This window comes from Panthera pardus, unplaced genomic scaffold (genome assembly GCF_024362965.1).
Source record: "Panthera pardus isolate Hobbes unplaced genomic scaffold, ASM2436296v1 HiC_scaffold_15, whole genome shotgun sequence".
Classification (NCBI taxonomy): domain Eukaryota; kingdom Metazoa; phylum Chordata; class Mammalia; order Carnivora; family Felidae; genus Panthera; species Panthera pardus.
The window spans coordinates 70,083,342-70,106,076 of record NW_026526710.1 but is presented as its reverse complement, the minus strand read 5'-3'; the positions used below and the strand labels follow the sequence as shown (position 1 = coordinate 70,106,076).

The window sequence follows — 22,735 nt, the reverse complement described above, 5'->3', positions numbered from 1 at the left end:
AAGCTCTTTCACGTCCTCTGTAAAGCACCTCATCTTTCTGACCTCACTTAGCGTTTTGGCAAAAAATAAGGATGTTGGCCTCCATTATTTCTTTCAGCCTAAAACAAGTGAGTGACATACAGTAGGCACTCAATAAACATTTGTTGAATGAATGAATGAATGTACGGCCACCTCGCAAAAACCATGCAGAGCATGCCGGAGGCGGTATTAACAGGTTTTTGAAAAGCAGTCTGAGCCCAAGTAAACGCAGGCTTGGAAAAGTCTGAGTGACAGAGTTAGTGACTGGATGTGAGGCGAAGTTTTCTGACTCGTCATCTGGTGATCTCTCTTTCGGCATTCTTACTGCAATTTGTCGATTAGATGGTGTTGGGTGAAGGACGGTCCACCTGCTATATTTTGTATTCCTACCACCACCGATGAATGACAAACTGCTGTGTATGTATAATGGCATGTAAGCTGTTACCTTCTTCTTTAACCTCTGTCTACGGTAGAGGCAGTAATTCCAGAGGCTTGATATACGCGTCCACAAGTGATAAATCTGTGTGAGTTACAGCTGTGTCCTTGTAGATTTACAACTATAAGTTTTAATTCATCTCTGACAACGCATTTACATAAATTACAGCAACACAGAAACAATGCCATATGCTGGTGTGTTCGCCCAGAGAAATTCAAGAGGCTTATGGGAGCTGGCTGGCCTTCTACTACAAAGGGCCACTCTTGTATATGTGAGAAAGAAGGTTTTAATTTGGTGTGGTGGGCTTACACAAATGTTGACTTGCTCCTGAAATTCCTTTTAAAGGACGTTTCAGGGCCTTTCAAGGTATTAATGAATATTCTACATTAAGATGTAACTTTGGGGAACGGCAGAATTACCTAAGTAGTTAAACATTCGAATAAATGAGAATTATGTCTAAGCACCTACTCTGTCTTCAAGTGCTTAGCAGCAGTCTGAAGCAGGAGCACAAGTCAGCTGAGCTGGGAGGAGGGAGGGACAATGTGAGGTAACCAAGAGCAATCTTCTCCTGCCAGTGCAGTGAAGGGAAGGGCCCTTACTTTGGACAGTACATAGGAAAGAACAGCACCAGATCTCTTGAGGCTTATCCTGTACTTTTTTATCCCAGCTCATTGTTCCTATAGGAATAAAGGGAAAGTTGATTCTTTTAGGGTAATTTTATATTAGTCCAGCTCGTTTTAACATGTTTCCTATTAAGAGTTTTATTCTTTTAAATTAAAAAAAATTTTTTTTTATCTATTTATTTATTTATTTTTTTATTTTTTTAAAGTAAACTTTACCCCCCAATGTGGGGCGGGGCTTGAACTCATGACTCTGAGATCAAGAGTCACATGCTTTACCGACTAAGCCAGCCAGGTGACTCAAGAGTTCTTTTTTTTTTTTTTTTAAAGTTTATTTATATTTATTTTGAGAGAGAGGGAGAGCGAGAGAGAGAGCAAGGAAGGGGGAGGGAAGGAGGGGGAGAGGCAGGGAACGAGAGAGAGAGAGAGAGAGAGAGAGAGAGAGAGAGAATGAATGAATCCCAAACAGACTTCACACTGCCAGTGCAGAGCCGGACGTGGGGCTCAAACCCACAGACCGTAAGATCATGACCTGAACTGAAACCAAGAGTCAGATGCCCAACTGACTGAGCTACCCACACACTCCTCAAGAGTTTTATTCTTAAACTTTTTTTTAATGTTCATTTATTTTTGAGAGAGAGACAGAGACAGATACAAGCAGGGAAGGGACAGAGACAGAGGGAGACACAGAATCCAAAGCAGTCTCCGGGCTCTGAGCTGTCAGCACAAAGCCCAACTCAGGGCTTGAACTCATGAACCGTGAGACCATGACCTGAGCCAAAGTCAGACGCTTAACCGACTGAGCTACCCAGGAGCCCCAAGAATTTTATTCCTAAAACAAGACTACAGTCTCTTTCGAGCTCAGAAACTCGAACCTTCAAAGATGACTATTAGCCATCTCAACCACTACCATTTCCTGAACACTTAAAATGTCATGACACTAAATATCTTACATACGTTAGCTCAACTAATCCTCAAGAAGACCTAAAATTGTTCCCATTTTACAGGTAAGGACACTCGTTTAAAGAGGTTGGTTGCCTTCCTAAGACTAAAACCCTGTGCTCAGGGAGGATGATAGCCTTCTTGTTATCTCAGGGATGAATTTCAATTAGTCAGTCATGATAATTCTGTTTACTTTGCCAGCAACAGGTTTAAAAATGGGCATGTGATACAGTTCTGGTCAATTGAGACACAAGGTTTTCTCAGGGTGGGTATTTACTTTAAAAGTTTCTCCTTACTGCCTCTGGATGGTATTCTCTGCATAGGTGGTTAGGTCTTTGGTGGCCGTCTAGCCCAAGACCAACACACCGAATGCAGCAAAACAGAGAGACGGAAAGACTGGGGTCCCTGACCATACCACTGAGCTGCTCACTTTACCAGCTACTTCTGGATGTCTTCTTATACAAAATAATAAGTTCTTTAAATTAAGGCCTCTTTTGGGTCGCCTGGGTGGCTCAGTTGTGAAGCATACAACTTCGGCTCATGTCATGATCTCACGTTTGTGAGTTCAAGCCCCAGGTAGGGCTCTGTGCTGACAGCTTGGAGCCTGGAGCCTGCTTTGGATTCTGTGTCTCCCTCTCTCCCTACCTCTCTCCTGACTCACAAGTCCTCGCTTGCGCTCTCTCTCTCAAAAATGAATAAACATGAAAAACTAAATCATCTTTTGTGGCTGCTATTACTTTGTAGATGAAATATCCTATTAAATATTTCCAACAATTCCACAAGTCCTTTACTTTAAAAATTCCTCTCTATGCCTAACCTAAATCTTTTTTTTTTTTTAAGATTTTAAAGTAATCTCCACACCCAACATGGGGCTCGAACCCTCAACCCCGAGATTAAGGGCCACGTGCTCCAACTGGGCCAGCCAGATACCTCCTAAATCTTTATCTTACATGACTATCTTCTCCACCAGTTTATACACAGCCCATCCCTTTCTAAATTTTTTTTTTCCAGAAAATGTGGCTTTTACTTTTTCATTATGGCATCACTTTATATTGTAATTTAGTATATATACTTAAGTGTATATACTATATATGCTGCCTTTGAGAAGGGTAGATACTATATTTTAAGCCTTATCAGAATCTACTTATTCTCTATCATGCTTCCTACCCCTTTTCTTCACTTGGCCACCACAGATTCCTTTTAAGTCCCGATCAACTGTTGCCTGAACCTTCACTGAGGCCTCACAGAACAAACTTTCTTCATTCCATCCTCTGTAGCCGCGAACTTCCAAAATGGAGTATGTGATCCGGTTGCCTCTGCTTCAAACCCTTCCGACGGTCCCTCTGGATGTGCCACTATGCATTCAGCATAGCACTGACTCTAAAGACATTTAGATTAGTCACTAGCGTTGAAAAACTGGGAGAGTTTTAAATAAAACTCTGTATTTTCAGCCCTCTTGAAAAATCAGAAGATAAGGCAACACTAGGTCCACAATTCCACACGGCACCACTGACAGGAACTGAGCTGCAGCTGATCTGTCTACACAGGCACCACAGCAGCCCCCCCTCCCAGTTCTATCCCTACTGTTCACGGAGAATAGCCCGTAGCATTTTACTAAAGGCTTGCACTGCTGTTTTCCAGAGAGTAGCGTTAGAAAGATAAACATTTCTGGGGCGCCTGGGTGGCTCAGTCGGCTAAGCGTCCTTCGACTCACATCATGATCTCACAGTTGTGAGCTCCAGCTCTGCATTTGGGCTCTGCGCTGGGGGCATGGAGCCTGCTTAAGATTCTCTCTCTCTCTGGCCCTCCCTCCACCCCTCCTCTACCTGCACATGCTCTCTCTCTCAAAATAAACAAACAAACCCGCTCTTAAAAAAAATGATAAACATTCTTTGGAAAAGTGCTATCAACCATGGAAAAATGAAAGATAAACCAAGTGGGCTTACTTTGTTCTATTAATTCATGGTCCCTGCCTTACCTGTGTAGGCTTCTGAGTTTGTCTCTGCTGACCTATGGCACTGAAACTATGGAGCAATCCATCGAGGAGAGGCCTCCCACCATGTCACCCCTCCTCCCCGCTGGCTTTCTGTCTCTTCCCTTCTCACTTCCACACTCCCTTGCAGCCTCTGCTCCCAGCACAGCCCAAACGCTAAAGTTCCTGGGATGCACATAAGCTAAACAATATGCCTCTGCACTACTACTGATGTTTCACTCTCTCTCCGAAAAGTTTTCTTCCTCCACGTGTGCCTACGGAACAGCTACCCAAGATGCAACTCACATGTCACCTTCTTCAGGAACCTTTTCCTGTTCTTGTTTCCTACCTCCACGGGACTCACCCTTTCCTACCTGGTGGCCTGTCACCCTCTGTGGTGGCACCGACACCCTTGATCGCACTCACTCGTTTCATCTCTGTCATCTCTGCTGGGTTGGAAACACCTCGCCCACAGGAGTGGTCACATTCATTCCCTTCTGCATTCCATGGTGTCGCGTAAATACTTCTGGGCACCGTGCAACAGAATGTCTCTCAAATGACCTTGACTTTACTGACGCTTGGCATTAACCAATACACTCTATTCCCTCTGTAAAGCATCCTGACTGATGCCCACTCCCTGAGGAATGCCAGCAGTCAACAGGCTCACTCACCACTGCTCCCCCGAGGTGGGCGCTCTTTGACCTGGAGTTAACCAAAGCCATGCTACTTGTGCTTGTCAACGTAAATAGGCAGTTGAAATAAATATCAGATGAAATTATAAAGTACCAGTGGGAAGATGGCTCTAGAAGGACACATACATAGACACACTCATGAAATTAGGTGTGAGACAAATGCACAAGACCGGGCAAAGTATAAACATCTAGGATTATACTCTGAGACTGCTTAAAAAAAATTTTTTTTTTAATGTTTATTTTTGAGAGAGAGAGAGAGAGGGAGAGAGAGCACATGTGCGCGCATGAGTGGGGGTGGGGCAGAGACAGAGAGGGAGACACAGAATCCGAAATAGGCTACAGGCTCTGAGCTGTCAGCACAGAGCCTGACGTGGGGCTCGAACTTGGGAATGGTGAGGTCATGACCTGCGCCGAAGTCGAAGTCGGATGCTTAACTGACTGAGCCACCCAGGCGTCTCTGATACTCTGAGACTGCTTTATATGTATCTTTAATTTCTCAACTTACTTAAACAGAGGATGGCATGGCTCAGGAAGAATGTTCTAGAACTATAATCAGTGGTCCAATTATAGAAAGGAAAAGCGCTGGTCTCACATCAAGAGAAGAAAAATAAAATTATCTTGACAGGATCTAAATTAAAATGAAATGTTTAAGATACATATAATTTTACATGATTCCACACTTGAGCAACATTTTTGATTAACCGAGCAGCTTCTGGGGCTGACTCTGCTAGATCCAGGGACTTTTATGTACCTCCTCTGACCTCCTCCCCCACTTAGATGTGAACTCCATCAAGAGCTCTATTTAGGATAGGAGCTACCAAATTTTGACAGAAAGCTCATTTAAATCATCAACATCTATTTAGAACCTATCATGAGCTATAGAGGCATGCCCTCATATGTGTTTTAGGGTACTTATGAATCAAATTTATTGAATGGTTACTACATGCCAGTCCTTGTTCTAAGTACCTTATATATCAAGAGTGGATACAAAGACTACAAAGCAATGCATCCAGAATGAATTCAATGATCTGTGACTCACCTAATATTTTCTAATTTTATATACTAAGTATACATGGGATATCTAAATACCTGAACACACATACATATATACATACACATGTGCACTTTCATTTTTTTTTATGTGTTAAGAGGAAAAAGAGACAGCTAGCAAGGAAATTGAATGGCATTTAGAAATGTAGATAAAGCGTGAATTTGAGATTAAAAATAAACGTTAGTCTATCTAAGCTTGTGCAAGGATGTTGAAATGCTTGTAACAACTCTGCTGGGCTTGTAAACAGAATTCTCTGGCTGATGTATTTCCAACTACAGATATTACCCAGTATTTAAATTTTCCTTCTTGGTGCAAAAATCCTGAATGCCACCATTCAAAGTGTAACACAGATATAAGAAATACTCAGCGAGTGATAAGAGGAGATAAACAACAGAAACACACACAGTCAGTTCAAAATATTCTTCAAAAATGTTTAAACTTCCAGAATAAATGATGGCCTGATTTCAAGCACTGCTCCAGATATCTGTTTCTCTTCCCAGAGATTCTTCTCTAAATAGCATTTCACTTTCAAAACAGGAAGCTTGTTAGGTAATTCTTCAACACGGTGTCGGGAAGCCATTGTCTTCCCCAACCATTCATCTTACTATCACCCCCGATGCCATATTTCTGGTTGCACCTGCCATAAAACCAGCTGCTGAAAAGAGCAGGAAGAAAATACCTAAAATGTCACAGTCTGACTAAGTACTGTAGTCAATTGTCACTGCAATTTTTGCAATCACCACATAAGTGCCCTTGATGTATAAGCGTTATAGACTTCTGCTCAGTGAAAACTGTGCCCGAAGCTTCAAAACTCTGCCTTAAAGAAACATCAATCTTACTGTCCACCAGATCCCTAAGGTCCACAGCTCCTTCTAACTACGAGTAAAATCTTTGTTATTTTTAGAGAGAAGAACATATTGTTTTCCAAACTTCTATTAATATAGGTGTGTTTGCTGACAGTTTTGTTAAGTCTTGAATATTAGCTTTCTTTTGATATATAGTAGCCTTAGACTGGTTGCCAAAATTAAACGTATTAGAGAGAATTATATGGTTTATTTTCACTCGAGTGCTTTAAATCTCATGCTGAAAACATTTTCATATCTTGCCAAGCCCCTTTTTAAAAATATTATTTATGGAAAAATATTCTTTTACGGAAATAAAATATTATTTATGGAGAAAGCCAGCATTCAGTCGTTTCTTTAACACTTTGCTAACAGCATATAACTTTACAAAATCTGTTACTGACTTAGTATTTAATAAGTCACAGATAAAAGGTGTCTCTACTGATCTACTGGAAAAACTGTTTTAAGATTTATGCAATTCCAGGTGTAATGCTAATCTGAAAATTGCTATGACATGAACCATTCACATAATCTGGGACAAAGCTTTTGGTTTTTCATAAGCAAGCTTCCCTTAAGCTTTCTTCTTCCTCTGGGCTTTGCAGATGTTGTAAATTATGCAGAATTATGCCTTCTGCCTGGCATAATGTCCCTTCCCTTTCCTCTTTTCTAATTGCTAATGGCTCAATTCAGATGCCCTCTCCTTTAGAGAACCCTTCCAGACCATTCTCCCGAGATTCCTAAGCAAGTCTGGGCTAGCGTGCCTCCTATGTTCTCCCACAGCATTCTAGATTGCTCTGCTAGAAAGCATGATCACAGTATTTCAATTATGGGCTTATGTCTTATCTCGCATACCAAATCATAAACTCCTTGAGGGTAGGAACAGTTCGTATTTATTTTGTTGCTATCTTGCTTATAATATGGTATCTGGTACAGAGAAGAGCCATCATAAAATTTTTTAATTTTAACTTTATTTTTGTATAATACTTTAAAAGATAAGATGAATGATAACTCCTCAATAAATGGATAAATTGTCTGTTGAATAGGATGACAAATACAAGAGGCAAAACACACAAACTGTGAGGTTTCATTTTTTATAAGAATAATTGTGGTTCAAGAGTCATTCTGTTTGTTATTCACAGGAATATTAGGGAGGGTGTGAAAAACTAATGCCCATCAACTGTGGGCAGTTTCAAGTTTCAGAGCATTCTGGCAATCAGAGGCAGAAATCTTCTGACTTAGTACTCTACAACCAGGAATTTACTCTAACATATCAGATAGGCATGAAAAGTTATATAAATTAGGCCATTCGATGCAACACTGTTTGTAATGGTGAGAAAGGCAGGGTAGAGAGCTTAAATGTTAATTGATAGAGGACTGGTCAATGGTCTCTCCTACATCTGTGTTTTGGAATACTATGCAGTCATCCAAACCGATTAAAACAGCCTTTTGCACTTAATGTGTCCAATGCTGACATCCTGAACTTCATTCCTACTCCCAGCCTGCTTTTCTCCCGGTTGTTACGGCATCATAATCCATCTGTAAGAGCTGCTCATGGCTCACACCTGGATCACCCTGAATTCTTCTGTCTCACCCCCGCCTCCCCCTTAACAGCCCCGCACCGCACCTACATGTGAACAATCACCAAAACCTGGTGGCTCTCCTTCGTCTTTCCACTTTTCTCTGTTTCCACTGCAACAACCCGACTCCCACCTCAGCAGCAAGCAATCTTTTAAAATAAAAATGGATCACACCGATTCCAATTTTTAGAACCTATCTTACAGAGAAAAAAGTATTGGTGTATAAAGACATATATTCAAAGATGTTTACTGCATCCTTGTTTGTAAGAACACAAAGCTGGATTCAATTTGAATATTTCATCAATAGAAAAACAGTTTTCTAAAGTATTTTACATGAAAAATATAAAGTATTTTACATTTTATAAGGAACACGCTAGATTAATGTTTGTCACCTGGGAATTCTAGCTATGATGCACTAAGATTTATTTTTTAACTTGCAGAGTAGTGTATTTCCTATGAATCCAATGTTGTGAAATAAAGAACAAAAGCCTTCCAAAAACAACAAATACAAAATAATTTTAAAATACAGATCATATAATTTCCCTGCTTAAAATTTGCTGAAGGCATTTCATCATACTAGAATAAAATCCGAGATCCCCACCTTGGCCTTCTGGATTGGAATTCTTCCTTTCCTATCCCATGCCATCTCAAAACTATCTTCCACTTGCTCACAAAATCAGTGCCCTCTGCACTTGCCTTTTCTCTGTTCCCCAAACTTTTCACTGTTCCAACCTTACTCTCTATACTACCTGCTCCTTATAATGCCCTTCTTCTAGATGGTGGCACAGTCTGAGGTTAAATGCCATCCCCTCAATGTGCTCACCCCTGAGTCCCTAAAGCGGTACCCAGTCATTCCACTGTATTATCCTACCACTACCTGATATTTCCTTGTTAGTTTCTTACTTGTCTCCTCTCCTCTCACTAGAACAGAAGCTAGTTGAGGGCAGTATGCCTGTTTTATTTACAGCTAAAAGTAGGCATTCATTACATACTTGCTATTATTGAAGGAGATATACGGACTCACAGGAAGAGATAAAACACTGTTAAGTACAAAAAAAAGCAGGCTGCAGGAAACTATTATACTGGGGAAGAGGGAGGGAATAATATTATTTGTATATTACAGAAACAAGACTCAAAGTATTCAAACAGCTAAAACAGGAATTTAAACTACAGGTAACAGTAGACTTTAACTTTCCGCTTTAAATATTTTGTTACTGCTTCAGGTTATTTTTTAAATGAACACAAATTACATTTATAATTGAAAGAAGCAATCAATATAATTCATTTTGGGAAAAAATGGAATGCCAGAGAAAAAAGCAGGTAGACTTCCTCTTTCACCAGCTGCCACACCTCTTCCTCTTCTCTTGTTCTCATGTAAATGCTAATCATTCAAACACTGTATCTAGACTTCTCAAGGAGAGGATGGAAATTATCCAAATTACTCAATTCTGACTGGCTAGGTATCAGCAGATTATTGTCAAAGAAAACAAAATACTTGGGAATGCAAGTTGGTGCAGCCACTGTGGAAAACAGTATGGAGGTTCCTCAAAAAACTAAAAATAGTTTTTTACGACCCAAAAATAGTTTGCTACGACCCAGCAATTGCACTACTAGGTATTTATCCAAGGGATACAGGTGTGCTGTTTCGAAGGGGCACATGCACCCCAATGTTTAGAGCAGCACTATCAACAATAGCCAAAGTATGGAAAGAGCCCAAATGCCCATCGATGGATGAATGGATAAAGAAGATGTGGGATATATATATATAATGGAGTATTACTCGGCAATCAAAAAGAATGAAACCTTGCCATTTGCAACTACGTGGATGGAACTGGAGGGTATTATGCTAAGTGAAATTAGTCAGAGAAAGACAAATATCATATGACTTCACTCATATGAGGACTTATGAGACCAAACAGATGAACATAAGGGAAGGGAATCAAAAATAATATAAAAACAGGGAGGGGGACAAAGCATAAGAGACTCATAAATATGGAGAACAAACAGAAGGTTACTGGAGGAAGTGTGGGAGGGAGGATGGGCTAAATGGGTAAGGGGCATTAAGGAATCTACTCCTGAAATCATTGTTGCACTATATACTAACTAATTTGGATGTAAATTAAAAAAAAAATTAAATAAAAAAAAAAGTAAAAAAAAAAAAGAAAAAAGAAAACAAAATACTTCTGTCAGAGAGAGGAAAAAAAAAAACAACAAAACTTACGGGAAGCTTCATGCTGGCAAAAAAGAAGAAACCGAATCAGGCATTGGCGATAGCCTGCCAGATTCAGAGATGAAGCAGAATAAAAAATTTTATACCAACTTTAGACCTAATAAAAACTAGTTAAGATTCTAACGACAGTTTTCTTTTGAGTTATGAAAGCAGCCACCCACCTATGGATCATAAAAATGGCTTGTGGTTTACATAAAAAGGTTAAGTTTATAAATGAACTAGACTGAATTTCAATAGATAAGTAACAAAGGGATAAGGAACACATCATATGCAAATGAGGGAGAATGAGAACACTCACAACCACTCCTGTTGAAACCGAGAGAAACTACAAAAAAATTATGCTAACAAGTGAGAAACTGAAAATAATAATAATCAAATGGCTGAATTACTGACTTCATCTTTTATATCTTAAAAAGGATGAAGAAAACAGGTGTGGAAAATTACATAGTAATAAAGTTCTTAAAAACAAATCCAGTGGTGATTAATAGAAGACTTTAAACATACGCAATCAGATGGGCCAAAAACTGAGCTATGCTGGCAGCTGAGAATAGTATATTTAAAAATTGGCCTAAAATTACTTTACTTGAAAAGATTCTTATATAGCAGTAACACTAAAAGTAGTATTTGTAATGATTTTTAAAAAATCATTGAAAAAAAGTGTATCAGTAGGACAACAGATTAATGGTATGGAAAATCAGGATAAACAAAAGGACAACTATTAAACATAAATGGATGAGGACAGATCAGTCAAATGGTGAAATCTGCTAATTACTTGGCTTGATATTCCATTCATTCTACTTGCAAGATTAATCAAGTAGTCCTGGAAATAGCAGCAAAGAAAATCGTAAGAAAGAAATTGTAATAGATTTACTTGGTATGAAGTATAACGTACAACAGCAGGAGTGAACAGAATGAGGCTGACTGATTATTTAACTAATGACTAAATAATAATTATGATGGTAACAGTTTTTAAGCCCTTACTATTGGCTGACATTTGCTTTATATACATTCTTTTAATCTTTACAACACAATGTTATGAGAATTATTATGTCCATTTTATAGGCAAAAAATAAAAACCCTAAAGCATAAAGAATTTAAGTACCTTGCTCAGGCCACAAAGCTAATAAGGGCTGAGCAAGGATTCAAACCCAAGTCAGTTTGCCTCCAGAATCTGCTCTAATACTGCCATTAGACATAGATATATAACTTGCTAACTAATTTTAATATCAAATTTGGTAGGGCACAAATGCTATTAAAGAAATAATTATAATTTATCCACACCAGAAATATGGTAGAAGTAAAGAATTTGAGAAGGCCATATAGATTCACGGGGGTGTAAGGAATTCAAAGGAAGGTCAAAGGAAAATAAATTTCGATAGAAACGTTAATGAAAACAGGGCCAATTTTCATTATGTTAATAAGGATTATCCTCAGCATTTCTGTTAACCAGCAGCACTTCACCTATAAATATACAGCAAGTGTACAGCTGTATATATTCAGTGAAATCAGACATTTCAATATAATCTAAAGAGAAGTGTAATGGGAAAGGGGCGTTTCTTGAAATCTTTACTGTGTTTGCAACAGATCATCCTACAGATATTTTTGAATGCTTTCCTACGTACCCTGGGAGAGGACCAAGACAGGGGACAGCACGGCACAGTGTTACTGAATAAAACGGAGCTCAGAGGAGGAGGGGATTATGTATGACAATCAAGGCCAGAATCTCAAAGACCTTGAAGCACACAGGTCAAGGGCCTAATTTAGGTTGTTAGCAGAAGAAAAGGTAGATTTCAGGTATATTGCTAAGAAAAATTGACTGAGCTCAGTGACTGGGTATGAATGGGTGAAGGACAAGGAATAGGAATTGTGATATCATTATATAATTGGGCCCTTAACAGAAAAAGGCAGGTTAGGAAAGAAGCAGGTAGAATGTAGCCTTGGAGAGATTTTCTAAAACACTGAATCTGAAACAATGACAAGAAGCGAAATGGAAATGTCTAGCAGATAAAAGCCTTAGGGCTGGAGTTTAGGCTGAGCCCAGGCTGTAGACCTGATCTGTCTCACCTGCTAAGAGGAATAGTCAATGATAATGTATGGATTCTTAGCCAAAGTCAGGAAAAAGAACAGGTGAGTGAAGAAAATCAGGCTCTGGGCAGTAGAGCAGTAAGAAGTAACATTAGGGTTTGGGGGCATCTGACTGGCTCAGTTGGTGACACGTCTGGCTCTTGGTTTTGGCTCAGATCATGATCTCATGGTTTGTGAGCTCAAGCTCCATGTTGGGCACGCTGACAGTTCAGTGCCTGCTTAGAACTCATTCTCCCTCCCTCTCTCTCTGCCCCACCTGTCTCAAAATAAATAAATATTTAAAAATTTATATATATAAAAAACTAACATTAGGATACCCCAAGACATTAAGAAAACCAGCTAAGGCGACAGTAAAATGAAAAATCAAGATAAGTGATAGAGCTGTGGAAGTCAAGAGACAGAATGTGAGAAGAGGGACCCCTTGGTCATGGTGTGGACCAGAGAACCCCCGTGATGTCTGAGTATGTGGTTTCAGCGGCTCTGCAAAGGTGGAAGCTAGAAGGTGTGGGGCGAAGGAGGAGCTACAGGCCAGTCATTCAATATGTATACTAGTGAGAGGAAGAACAGGAGCAAATGGTAGCTACAGAAAGGATTACAAAATGCATTTTTTAAAAGGGGTCAGTAAAGACGGATTCACCAAGACACATACAGGTACTTTTCATGACTCATAACAAAGAGGTTCTCTGGGCTATTTCTGAAAAAATACCCTATCCGATATCCCTTAGAAACAACAATTAGAGGAAGAAGGGAGGGAGGGTTTCTGACATACCAGAATATAATTATGCCTAAGATTACAAATACATATTTAATATAATTAAGGATACTTTATTTTTATTTACCACGTCATACAATGTTTCTTACTATATTTTTTACTCCTAAGACTCACCGTGTTTTATTTGATCAACATGTATTTTATTATGCATCCACTATGTTCTTTTTAAAAAATTTTTTTTAATGTTTATTTTTGAGAGAGAGAGAGAGAGAGAGAGAGAGAGAGAGAGAGAGAAACAGAGTACAAGCGGGGGAAGGGCAGAGAGAGAGAGACGGAGACACAGAATCCAAAACAGGTTCCGGGCTCCACGCCATCAGCACAGAGCCTGACGCGGGGCTTGAACTCATGAACCGTGAGATCATGACCTGAGCTGAAGTCGGCCGCTTAACCAACTGAGTCACCCAGGCACCCCCATCCACTATGTTCTAGACACTAAAAAATGAGCTTCAAAAATGAGGTGGTTTTTTTTTTTTTTTTTTTTCCCAAAAATGAGTTCTTGAAGGAACTTAAACTTTTCCTTAATAAAATTCTTATAAGATTTAGATGATTTCTGCCATACTTTCTGCCACAGGTCACTGCCTTTTTTCTAACACTAGGGCCAAAGAAAGTAAGTATCTGGATCTACCCGCGTGGATCGGCTACCTCCAAGTGACACCGCGAGAACTTCATGAGGGAAACTAGCTAACAGGTACCTCGGAGAAACTGGCACAGAGCCAGCAGTTATTTATCACAAAGGACGTGTTTCACAAAGATTGGCGAATCAGTGAGACATAATATCCAGTCTGCCAAACCAAAGGCAGATATTGCCAGAGGGAGGATTCTCATCGCTGATTTAACCACACACAAACCTGTAGCTCTAAGCATCCACGGAACTTCGTTAGCCTGCTTATCGAGAACGCTGCCTACCGACAAAATTTAAGTACTTCCTAGGGAGGTACGTTTCTTTTTCTTTAATGAAGCAAAAGTCGAGTCGGGTATATTCCTCACTTGTTAGCGCTTGTCAGGTAAAAACGTAGTCAGCACCACAGCAGGATTTTTAACATCAAAGTTCTGATTTCCATCATCAGCCGAGAGTCGGCCTAACACCACCGGCAAGCGCTGCCTTTAGGAAGGAAATCCACGCATGGCCTCTGGCACTCTGCTTCCCTGGTCCGCCAGCGAGGAGTGTGAACTAGCCCCAGAGTCCACAAACACCCTGATGTTTCAAGTGACCTTGCGTGTTGTCTAAAGTTAATGCAACTTAACTGCAACGGGATGGGTTTCCAAGTTTCTGTGAATATGACAACAACCAGCACTTACTAAGACTAACTGCCTGGCGGGCACCGTGTTAAGAATTTCACATCAATTACACGATTTACTTCTCACAGTAACAGGCACTATTTCTATCACCACTGGCGGTGGGGAAACTTCAGCTCGGAGAGGTTAAGAAACCTCCCTGAGGTTATGAGACGCGTAAGTGGTGGAGATGGGCTTCAAGCCACACAGTTTCTAATTATTCTTCTCTGATGTATTACAGTCCAGTGTTTCCACTGACTTGGCAGTTACATGACTTAATCCTCCCTCCTCAGTTAGCCAAGGCGCAGGTCAGCAAACTTTTTCTGTAAAGGGCCATCTACTAAATATTTTCGGCTTTGCGGACTATATAGCATATGGTCTTCAGTGGCTACAACAACTCAGTTCCGCTCTTGCAGTGCGACAGTAACACAGACAACGAGCAAGTCGTCCAAGCAACCAGTGTGGTTGTGTCCCAGTAGAACATTTACTGAAACGGGGCAGGCAGATCTGGGCAAGAGTTACACTGAAGTCAAATTCATGCTCCAGACAGATATGCGTATTTATTCTGTGGCTTTGTATAATCTTCTATTATGTTTGGGAAGAACAAGTCGAGAGAAAATGGACTTAAAAAAACAAAAACAAACACAAAACAAAACAGCAGCAGCCAATGCCAAAAGGTAAGGGACAGGGACTTAGTGTTTCTGTTCTATCCTTTACCAAGCAACGGAGTGACAATGACAGGGACCCTACACGTTCCTCCTCCACTCCCTCACAGGCGTGGGTCCTCTGCTTCCACTGGGCCTGTGGATGTCCCCTCAGAGTCTGGCACCCCGCCCAGGTCACAGCACATCTTCCCATCAGCTGTGACTCCCCCTGAATAATGGTTATATAAGCCTTACCGTTCTGCAAAATCGGAACCCTACCCTTAGAGTCTAGTGAAGTTTCTAGTTATCCTCTCTACATGTTTTATGTCATATCTCTGTGTCTTCGCTCATGCTAGGGAAACCGTCCCCCTCTCTTGTGTTACCTGATGCGGAGAGCTAATTCAAGAAATGCGTTACTGCATATTCCCAGTTCAAAACTCTTAGTCCTTGGATTCACTCCTAAGAAGACATCATTTCTGAACATGACAACTATACTTGTGTATTCTGTTTCAACTGTTGACTCACTGATTTCAAATACTACAACACCGACACCATGAAAGAGTTATGAGAATCCCCGAAGTGCCATTGTCACTGGATATAACTGGTCACTGGCTAAAGCAGTGAAGACTGAGTTTAGAGATTTAGGTCCGTTTTCATGTTCTGAGTGATTAGAAGAAAGGGTAACCTTTACTTTCATACAGAGCTGGGAGGTAACCGTTATTCAATCATACAACACTAATGATCATTTGGGGTATCAAGAAGCTAAGTAGGAAAAACATCATGGGGGCACTAAAATGTCTAAATGTACTAAATACACTGCTTGGTATTCTGTCTCTCTCTCCGCCCCTCCCCCGCTTGCTCGCTATATCTTTCTCAATATAAATAAAAATTTTAAAAAACTTAAAAAAAAGTGTTCAACATTCCAGTCGTCTCCCCTAAACTTGTCTGACCCTGAAACTCTCCCCCCCCCCAACATCTGTTACCATTTCTTAGAACTACGGTTTCATGAAAAGCAACCAGGGAAGCTTTTGGAGAATAAATTAAATGCTGATTAAATTTAAGAGGCAGTTTAAAATTTTAGCTATAGCCTTATGAATTTCTTCATAATACAGCTGAAATTCCTAATACAGTTGAATATAATTCCTAATATGGTGGAATAGATCAGCACTGATAAATGCTACAATGAAACATAAGAAATTATGACTTGGAACTATTTATCAATGAGCACTATAAATTTACCATAATCACTGGGGAGCTTAGCCTTGGTTTTGCCATTTGCTAATAGTATGATCTCCGGGATAAAGAGATTTAAAGTCTCAGAGTTTTGATTCACCTCTATCTAGAGCAGGGCCAGATGTGCCCTGTCTAACCAACTGGCACATTTTGAGAATCCAGTGATCGAGATGAAAAACAAAATCAAGAACGATTCTTCATCAGCAATAAAGTGTTATAAAAGTATACAAGGAGTTATAAAAGTATAAAAAATAATATATTATCTCATCAGTCTCACTTTTATAGAGCCACACTCAATACTGTTGTGGTTTTCTTCTTCTCTTAAACTCTGGCTGGCATGTTGTCTTATAATTGCCAAATATCTGGTTTTACTTGGGAAATTAATTTTTGGTTAGTTATTAATCAAAATAATGTATCATCCAGAGTTTCTCAGACAACACATGGCAAAAATAGGAGAATCAGAAAACTCTGTTTGAAAGAAGAGATTTACCGCCAAAGGGCTGGTGAGCAGGACCACCTTTCTCTGGGCTCTGTTAGGAACCCATCTGTGGCCGCTCTTCGTCGCCAGCGAATAAAGACAGTAGGGCTCTATATTCTCTGAGTCCTTCATTAAACTATTGATCCCTTTGGCATTATCCATAATGTTCCAGCAGCTCAGCATGTCAACTGGTGAAGCGCTAGTCTCCCACTCCTTTCAATAACTTCCACACTTTATGGAGAGGAAGTCGCAATGATTTATTTACCTGACATTTTCCAGTCCGGATGTCGTACAGGGCCACTGAACCGTGGCGAGCTCCAACGGCTATTCTGTGATTCCGCTCATAATAGCTGACCATGTAGAACCTGGATTGAACATTTTAACAACAACACAAACAAAAACAAACAAACAAAAAAAAACAGGTGAGATAACCTGGAGGTGGAAGTGGGCTCTGACATATATTTTTAAACTAACAGATCATAATTAATACACTGAGATTTTTCAAAACTGTTGCACTTTAGTGGCTCTTAAAATCAACTGAAAGAAAAATGACGTGGAATACCACTTAGTCCCGTTAATAATTACTGGCAGGAAAAGACAACTTCATCATTACAAACACCCTTGAATTTTCAAACGATAAACAGGGTCAAATACAAACGAGATTTAATATGGACATTCAGTTCTGCTGGAGTAACTATTATGCAAATACTTCTATTCGAACAGAAACAGAAAAGATGAAAAGGCGTACATATTCAATCTGATTATGTTCTCACATTTTATTAGAGTATTAAGCAGTGAAATATTCTTTCTAGCAGAACAATCATAAAAAGCTACATAAATGTTATGCTTAAGTTGATATCAATAATTTAGAATGAAATTAGTAAGTTAGCCACAAGAAAAAGTTATCTGGCAAGTTCCATAGATCTTCCACATTTGCCAGTTTATCTAAATGAGAGCTACGAGTACAGTAGTGTAAGTAAACATATTTGGTACTTATTTGGCATTACATGAAAAGAAAGCTTAGGGAGGATGATTTGAAGGTTATAAGAGGCTGATTTACTTTTATTTCTTTTTTGCTAAATTAATTTTCTCAACTGAATTAGGTATCTGAACTCCGGATCTATGCTTTGCCATAATGATTTCATGACCATATGGCTGGAGCCTGGGAAGATACGAATAAAGATTATTACAAGTATAACTAAGGTATGATTTTATATCCCCAAAGAGTTTTCAATATACTCAGTATGAGTTGCCCAGATGAACAAGTGGCTTACCCTAAATATTTATGATATTGCACAATTCTACCACACAACTGTTGCCTTTTTTCTCTTTGATGTCATACTACCAAGCTAACTTTTCCATTATTATCTTTTTAAAGATGGGACGGGGAGGTAAAACATGACAGCAAGGAAATTAATTACTGCTCTAATGCTTTCTTGAAACTGAGTAAAATACTGCCTGGCCACGCGACTACATTTCTGAGAGGCTGAGAGAGAGAAAGAGGTTTGAATGTGAGGATTTTGAAACCAGAGATATTCTGATAAAGCTGTTTGGGCATTCATTATGACATCCACCCACATTTCATAAATCTAGGAAACAAGATATTAAGTTTTAAAACTTTTTGTTTGGTACTTATTAGCAAGTAGTGGATTCAATAATACTTTCGTCCTATCTCTAAGCCTTACCCAGTGACATGACTTCTTTCCTTTCAGTGGAAAATTAATGTTTTATCTTTTTAGTCACACGAAAGACACTATATTGGGATGTCCTGCTGGTTTTGCTGGGCTCAGGTATGGGATGTCCTCTCTGTATACTGGCTTGAGAGAAGAAAGGGTACTGAAGGCTTCTGACACATATGAAGCTTCCCCACTATTAACTGATTAGTAAAAGGTTAGTTTCTCCAAGTTTTTCCTGTCTAAAGCATCATGTCACTCTATCAGAGAAGGTAGGAAACAGCATTCAAAATCCAATTTCTTAGAATTGAAAATAAAAATCTGAAGAGTTTAAAAACACTACTTTCTTATTCAATAATTACAGTGGTTTAAGTACCGGGCATCACCATGTGTCTACACCTACATCTACACACTTAAGCACACACAATCTATTCCTTATTAGAGTAACATGGAACATAATATCTAACAAACGGCTTAAGTATTCTGTGCCGGCTAATAGCCATAGGAAAATAAAATTTCCAGAAGTATTTTCAAAATCTATGATTAAACTTTGCACAGATGTGTGGTAATATTGCCTAAATCTTTCTGCAGAACAGGACTATAATTATCTCTCAAAATTCTCCTCCTCAAAACAAACCTGTGGTAAAATACATTAGTGTGGACGAAAGTTACTTAAACTAGAATCTTAAAAGTTTTTGTTACATTGGTCATCTTCTGTGCTCTGGATATCAACTTCATGTTTCTGTACCATCTATAAACACCACAATTTATGGAAGAAAAAAAAAGGTCAAAATCTATTCCTGGTATGAAAGCTTTAGTTTGCCTGGAAAGGGCTATATGTTACAGGTCTGCATTTTCATTCTCTGCAATTTACTGCTAGAGCAATACTTCTAAATGATATAACAGTTCTAGACAGTGAAGGTCTAATGGCACGTTTTTATCTCTGGATTTCTTGTTAAATTTTATACAGCGTCTCTTTTAAAAGAAGAAATACATGCAGTCACTTCATAAGTGTCTACTCTAGGGACTGGCTGCTGCAGTAGGCCTATCTCTGCCGAGGGTTTCCAGAATCCACCATACCCCTAGACTACTACTCTCCTAGAACCAGTTTTCTACTGAGGGGCTTGAACACTTGCTGCTCCCTCTGCTTGAAAATCTCATCTGCCTGATGTCTCCATGGCTCAGATCATACAGTCACTTTGTTTATGTCTCTGTTCCAAGATCAAGGATAGTGAGATAGGCCTTATTTACCCCTACCCACAAAGGTATCACTGGATTGAAGAGGAGGATCCACTACAGTTTTTAAAATTATCCCAGCCTTGACCTGATCCTACGTGAAAGTCTTAAATTCCTCCAAAATTTGGAAGGGGGGTGTTCTTAGAATAAGGACTCGTGTGTGTGGAGTCTTGTGAAATGGGATCTCAGTCTCCAGTTCCCTGCACTGATACCATGTCACTTGGGCAGCTTTCTTGGGTCACAACCTGGCGAGAGTCCCTTCATTATATTCAAATTAAAACAGTGATCTCTGTTGCTTGGCCCATCACAAAGAAACTCGGCTAAGTTAGAGAATCCATTACCACCCAAGCATGTGAAAAAAGAATAAACTAGAATTCGGTAATGTCACAAAATGTATTTCTTGCTGGGGTTGGGCTGGTTACCATCCCAGAAGTTTAGTTCCTGATATCCACACTTTCATCAGTGCCCACATGCACCCGGGGACATCCTCTTCAACCATAAATCAAGTCACATGTCTTATGTTCACAACCATCCTTCAAGACGCTACATGATGTGGTCCCACCTCTCAGACGTCATCTGCTCTCCCCTTGCTCACTCTGCTCTAACTATACTGATCTCCTTGTACTTTCTCGAATATGCCAAGAGTGTTTCCACTTTGGAGCTTGAACACTTGCTGCTCCCTCTGCTTGAAAATCTCATCTGCCTGATGTCTCCATGGCTCAGATCATACAGTCACTTTGTTTATGTCTCTGTTCCAAGATGATCTTGACAAAGGAGAGCTTCATGGGGCATCTTGTCGAAGACAGCAGCCTTTCCTCCATTACCGTGTAGTCCAACATCCCATTTTTTTCTTTATCTTTTGTTGAATGTATGAATACATAAATGTGGTCCAAACAAACAGTAAAAAGTCATGCAGTAATAAGTTCAAACACTATGCCTGTCCTTTGGGGACTAGTGTATAAACTGTGCTAAACATACTGGTTTTTAAGACCAGTATTTTATAGGGTCTAAAATAATGAGGTAAAGAAACAAAGGAAATAAAAACTGTCCAAAAAAGTTAGGCAGAAGTCAAGAAACAGAGAACGGCCCCATGATCACTCTAAAAATCTATTTTTAATTGAGACAAACAACTGCAGATTTACATGGAATTATCTGAAAAGGCCCCCGTAACCTGGATATATCAGCATGAGACCAACAGCTGCATAGTGGAAACTATTTAATTCTACCTTAGGGAACCAGAAAAGACTACCTAGGCTGAAACTCAAGAAGGCAAATATAGTCTAAGTAACGATGTATACACGAAAGTATGTATTTTTGGTATAAATGTTGTTACGGAAATAAAGATTATGCTAAGAATCTGCCACACAAAAATGTCAATGAACACGGTACTGTCACACACACAAAACAGAATTAACAGAAATAACTTATCAGTCATTAGTAAACACTGCAATAGGTTACCTTATTTCTCCAAAGCCCTATCTATGACTTCGACTCTTCAGGACTAAGTCACAACGGGGTGACATCCACTCCACAATGGAGCGGTTTATAGTGTGAAACACACACGTGAATTGAGTGCAGGATCCTGGAGCAAATCACTTTGCTTGTGAGCGTGCCAAGCACCCAGTGCCTGAGTCTTGAAAGAGCTTCGGTACTCTCTATTTATAGTCTCCTTTGAATTGGTGATCTTTTTATCTTTATTAAAAGTGGCCTTCAAATAAGAGAAAACTGATGTGAAATTTAAAAGTCAATTTGGAAACACACAGGAGAAGGAAACATCAACTCTTAGCAAAAATATGATTTGGGAGGAAAACAGAAACCGGTAGAGTCTCTTTCTTCACTATGACTCTGGTAACCTGCAATAGTCTCAGGTTGTTACTACTTTCATATCCTTGAGCGTTAAAAAATAAGAAACACTCTTCAAAAATCCAAAATTAATCCCCAACTTAACGTGAAACCATCTAAATGCTAAGGGTGTGCAGAACAGAATGTATGGAATGAATACGATTATTTACAATTATATCTGGCACTGCCCCAAATACCTGACACATGTATTTTCATAAGTAAATGAGGTATTAGGACTATTGAATGGCTTTTAGAAATTCTTGATGTTGATTTAAAACCGTTCACAAACTTTTGACTCTTTTTGTTGAAAAAGTATTAAGGGGGGCGCCTGGGTGGCTCAGTCAGTTAAGCGGCCGACTTCGGCTCAGGTCACGATCTCGCGGTCCGTGAGTTCGAGCCCCGCGTCAGGCTCTGTGCTAACAGCTCAGAGCCTGGAGCCCGTTTCAGATTCTGTGTCTCCCTCTCTCTGACCCTCCCCCGTTCATGCTCTGTCTCTCTCTGTCTCAAAAATAAATAAACGTTAAAAAAAAAAATTTTTTTTTTTAAATTAAAAAAAAAAAGATATTAAGGTAATAGGTACTTGTAAAAAAACTCAGGGGTGCCTAGGTGGCTCAGTTAGTTAAATGTCCAATTTCGGCTCAGGTCACGATCTCACGACTTGTGAGTTCGAGCCCTGCGTCGGGCTCTGTGCTGAGAGCTCAGAGCCTGGAGCCTGCTTCAGATTCTGTGTTTCCCTCTCTCTCTGCCCCTCCCCCACTTGCACACTGTCTCTCTCTTAAAAGTAAATAGACATTTAAAAAATAATAAAAAAATAAATCAAATAAAAACTCAAACACCGCCATTATGTATATAATAAAAAGTCAGTCCTCACTCTCATGGTAACCCCTTTCCTCGCCAACGGTTGACTACTATTAACGATTTGGTGCATCTTCTGAGAGTTTTTTCTAGTTTTGTTTACAGAAATGATACCGTATTACCCATCCTATTCTGCAACTTTCTTTTCTTCTCTCAACACTTCATGGAACCACCCCCCTCCTATGTCAGTATACGGGCTCCCACATCATTCTTTCTCATTCCTGCATTTTACTCCTCTGTACGTATATTCCATCATTTAACT

General features: G+C 39.6%; 1 protein-coding gene across 5 annotated transcripts in view; it reads right to left on the bottom strand.

Annotated features, from left to right (window-relative positions):
* Window positions 1-22,735, bottom strand: part of WDR7 (WD repeat domain 7) — a 352,075-nt gene that overhangs the window by 54,357 nt on the left and 274,983 nt on the right. For all 5 annotated transcript variants that reach the window (XM_019463951.2, XM_019463944.2, XM_053902762.1 and 2 more), the window contains one exon: window positions 17,133-17,232. In XM_019463951.2, coding sequence (XP_019319496.2) covers window positions 17,133-17,232 — 100 coding nt within the window. The remainder of the gene's footprint in view (window positions 1-17,132; window positions 17,233-22,735) is intronic.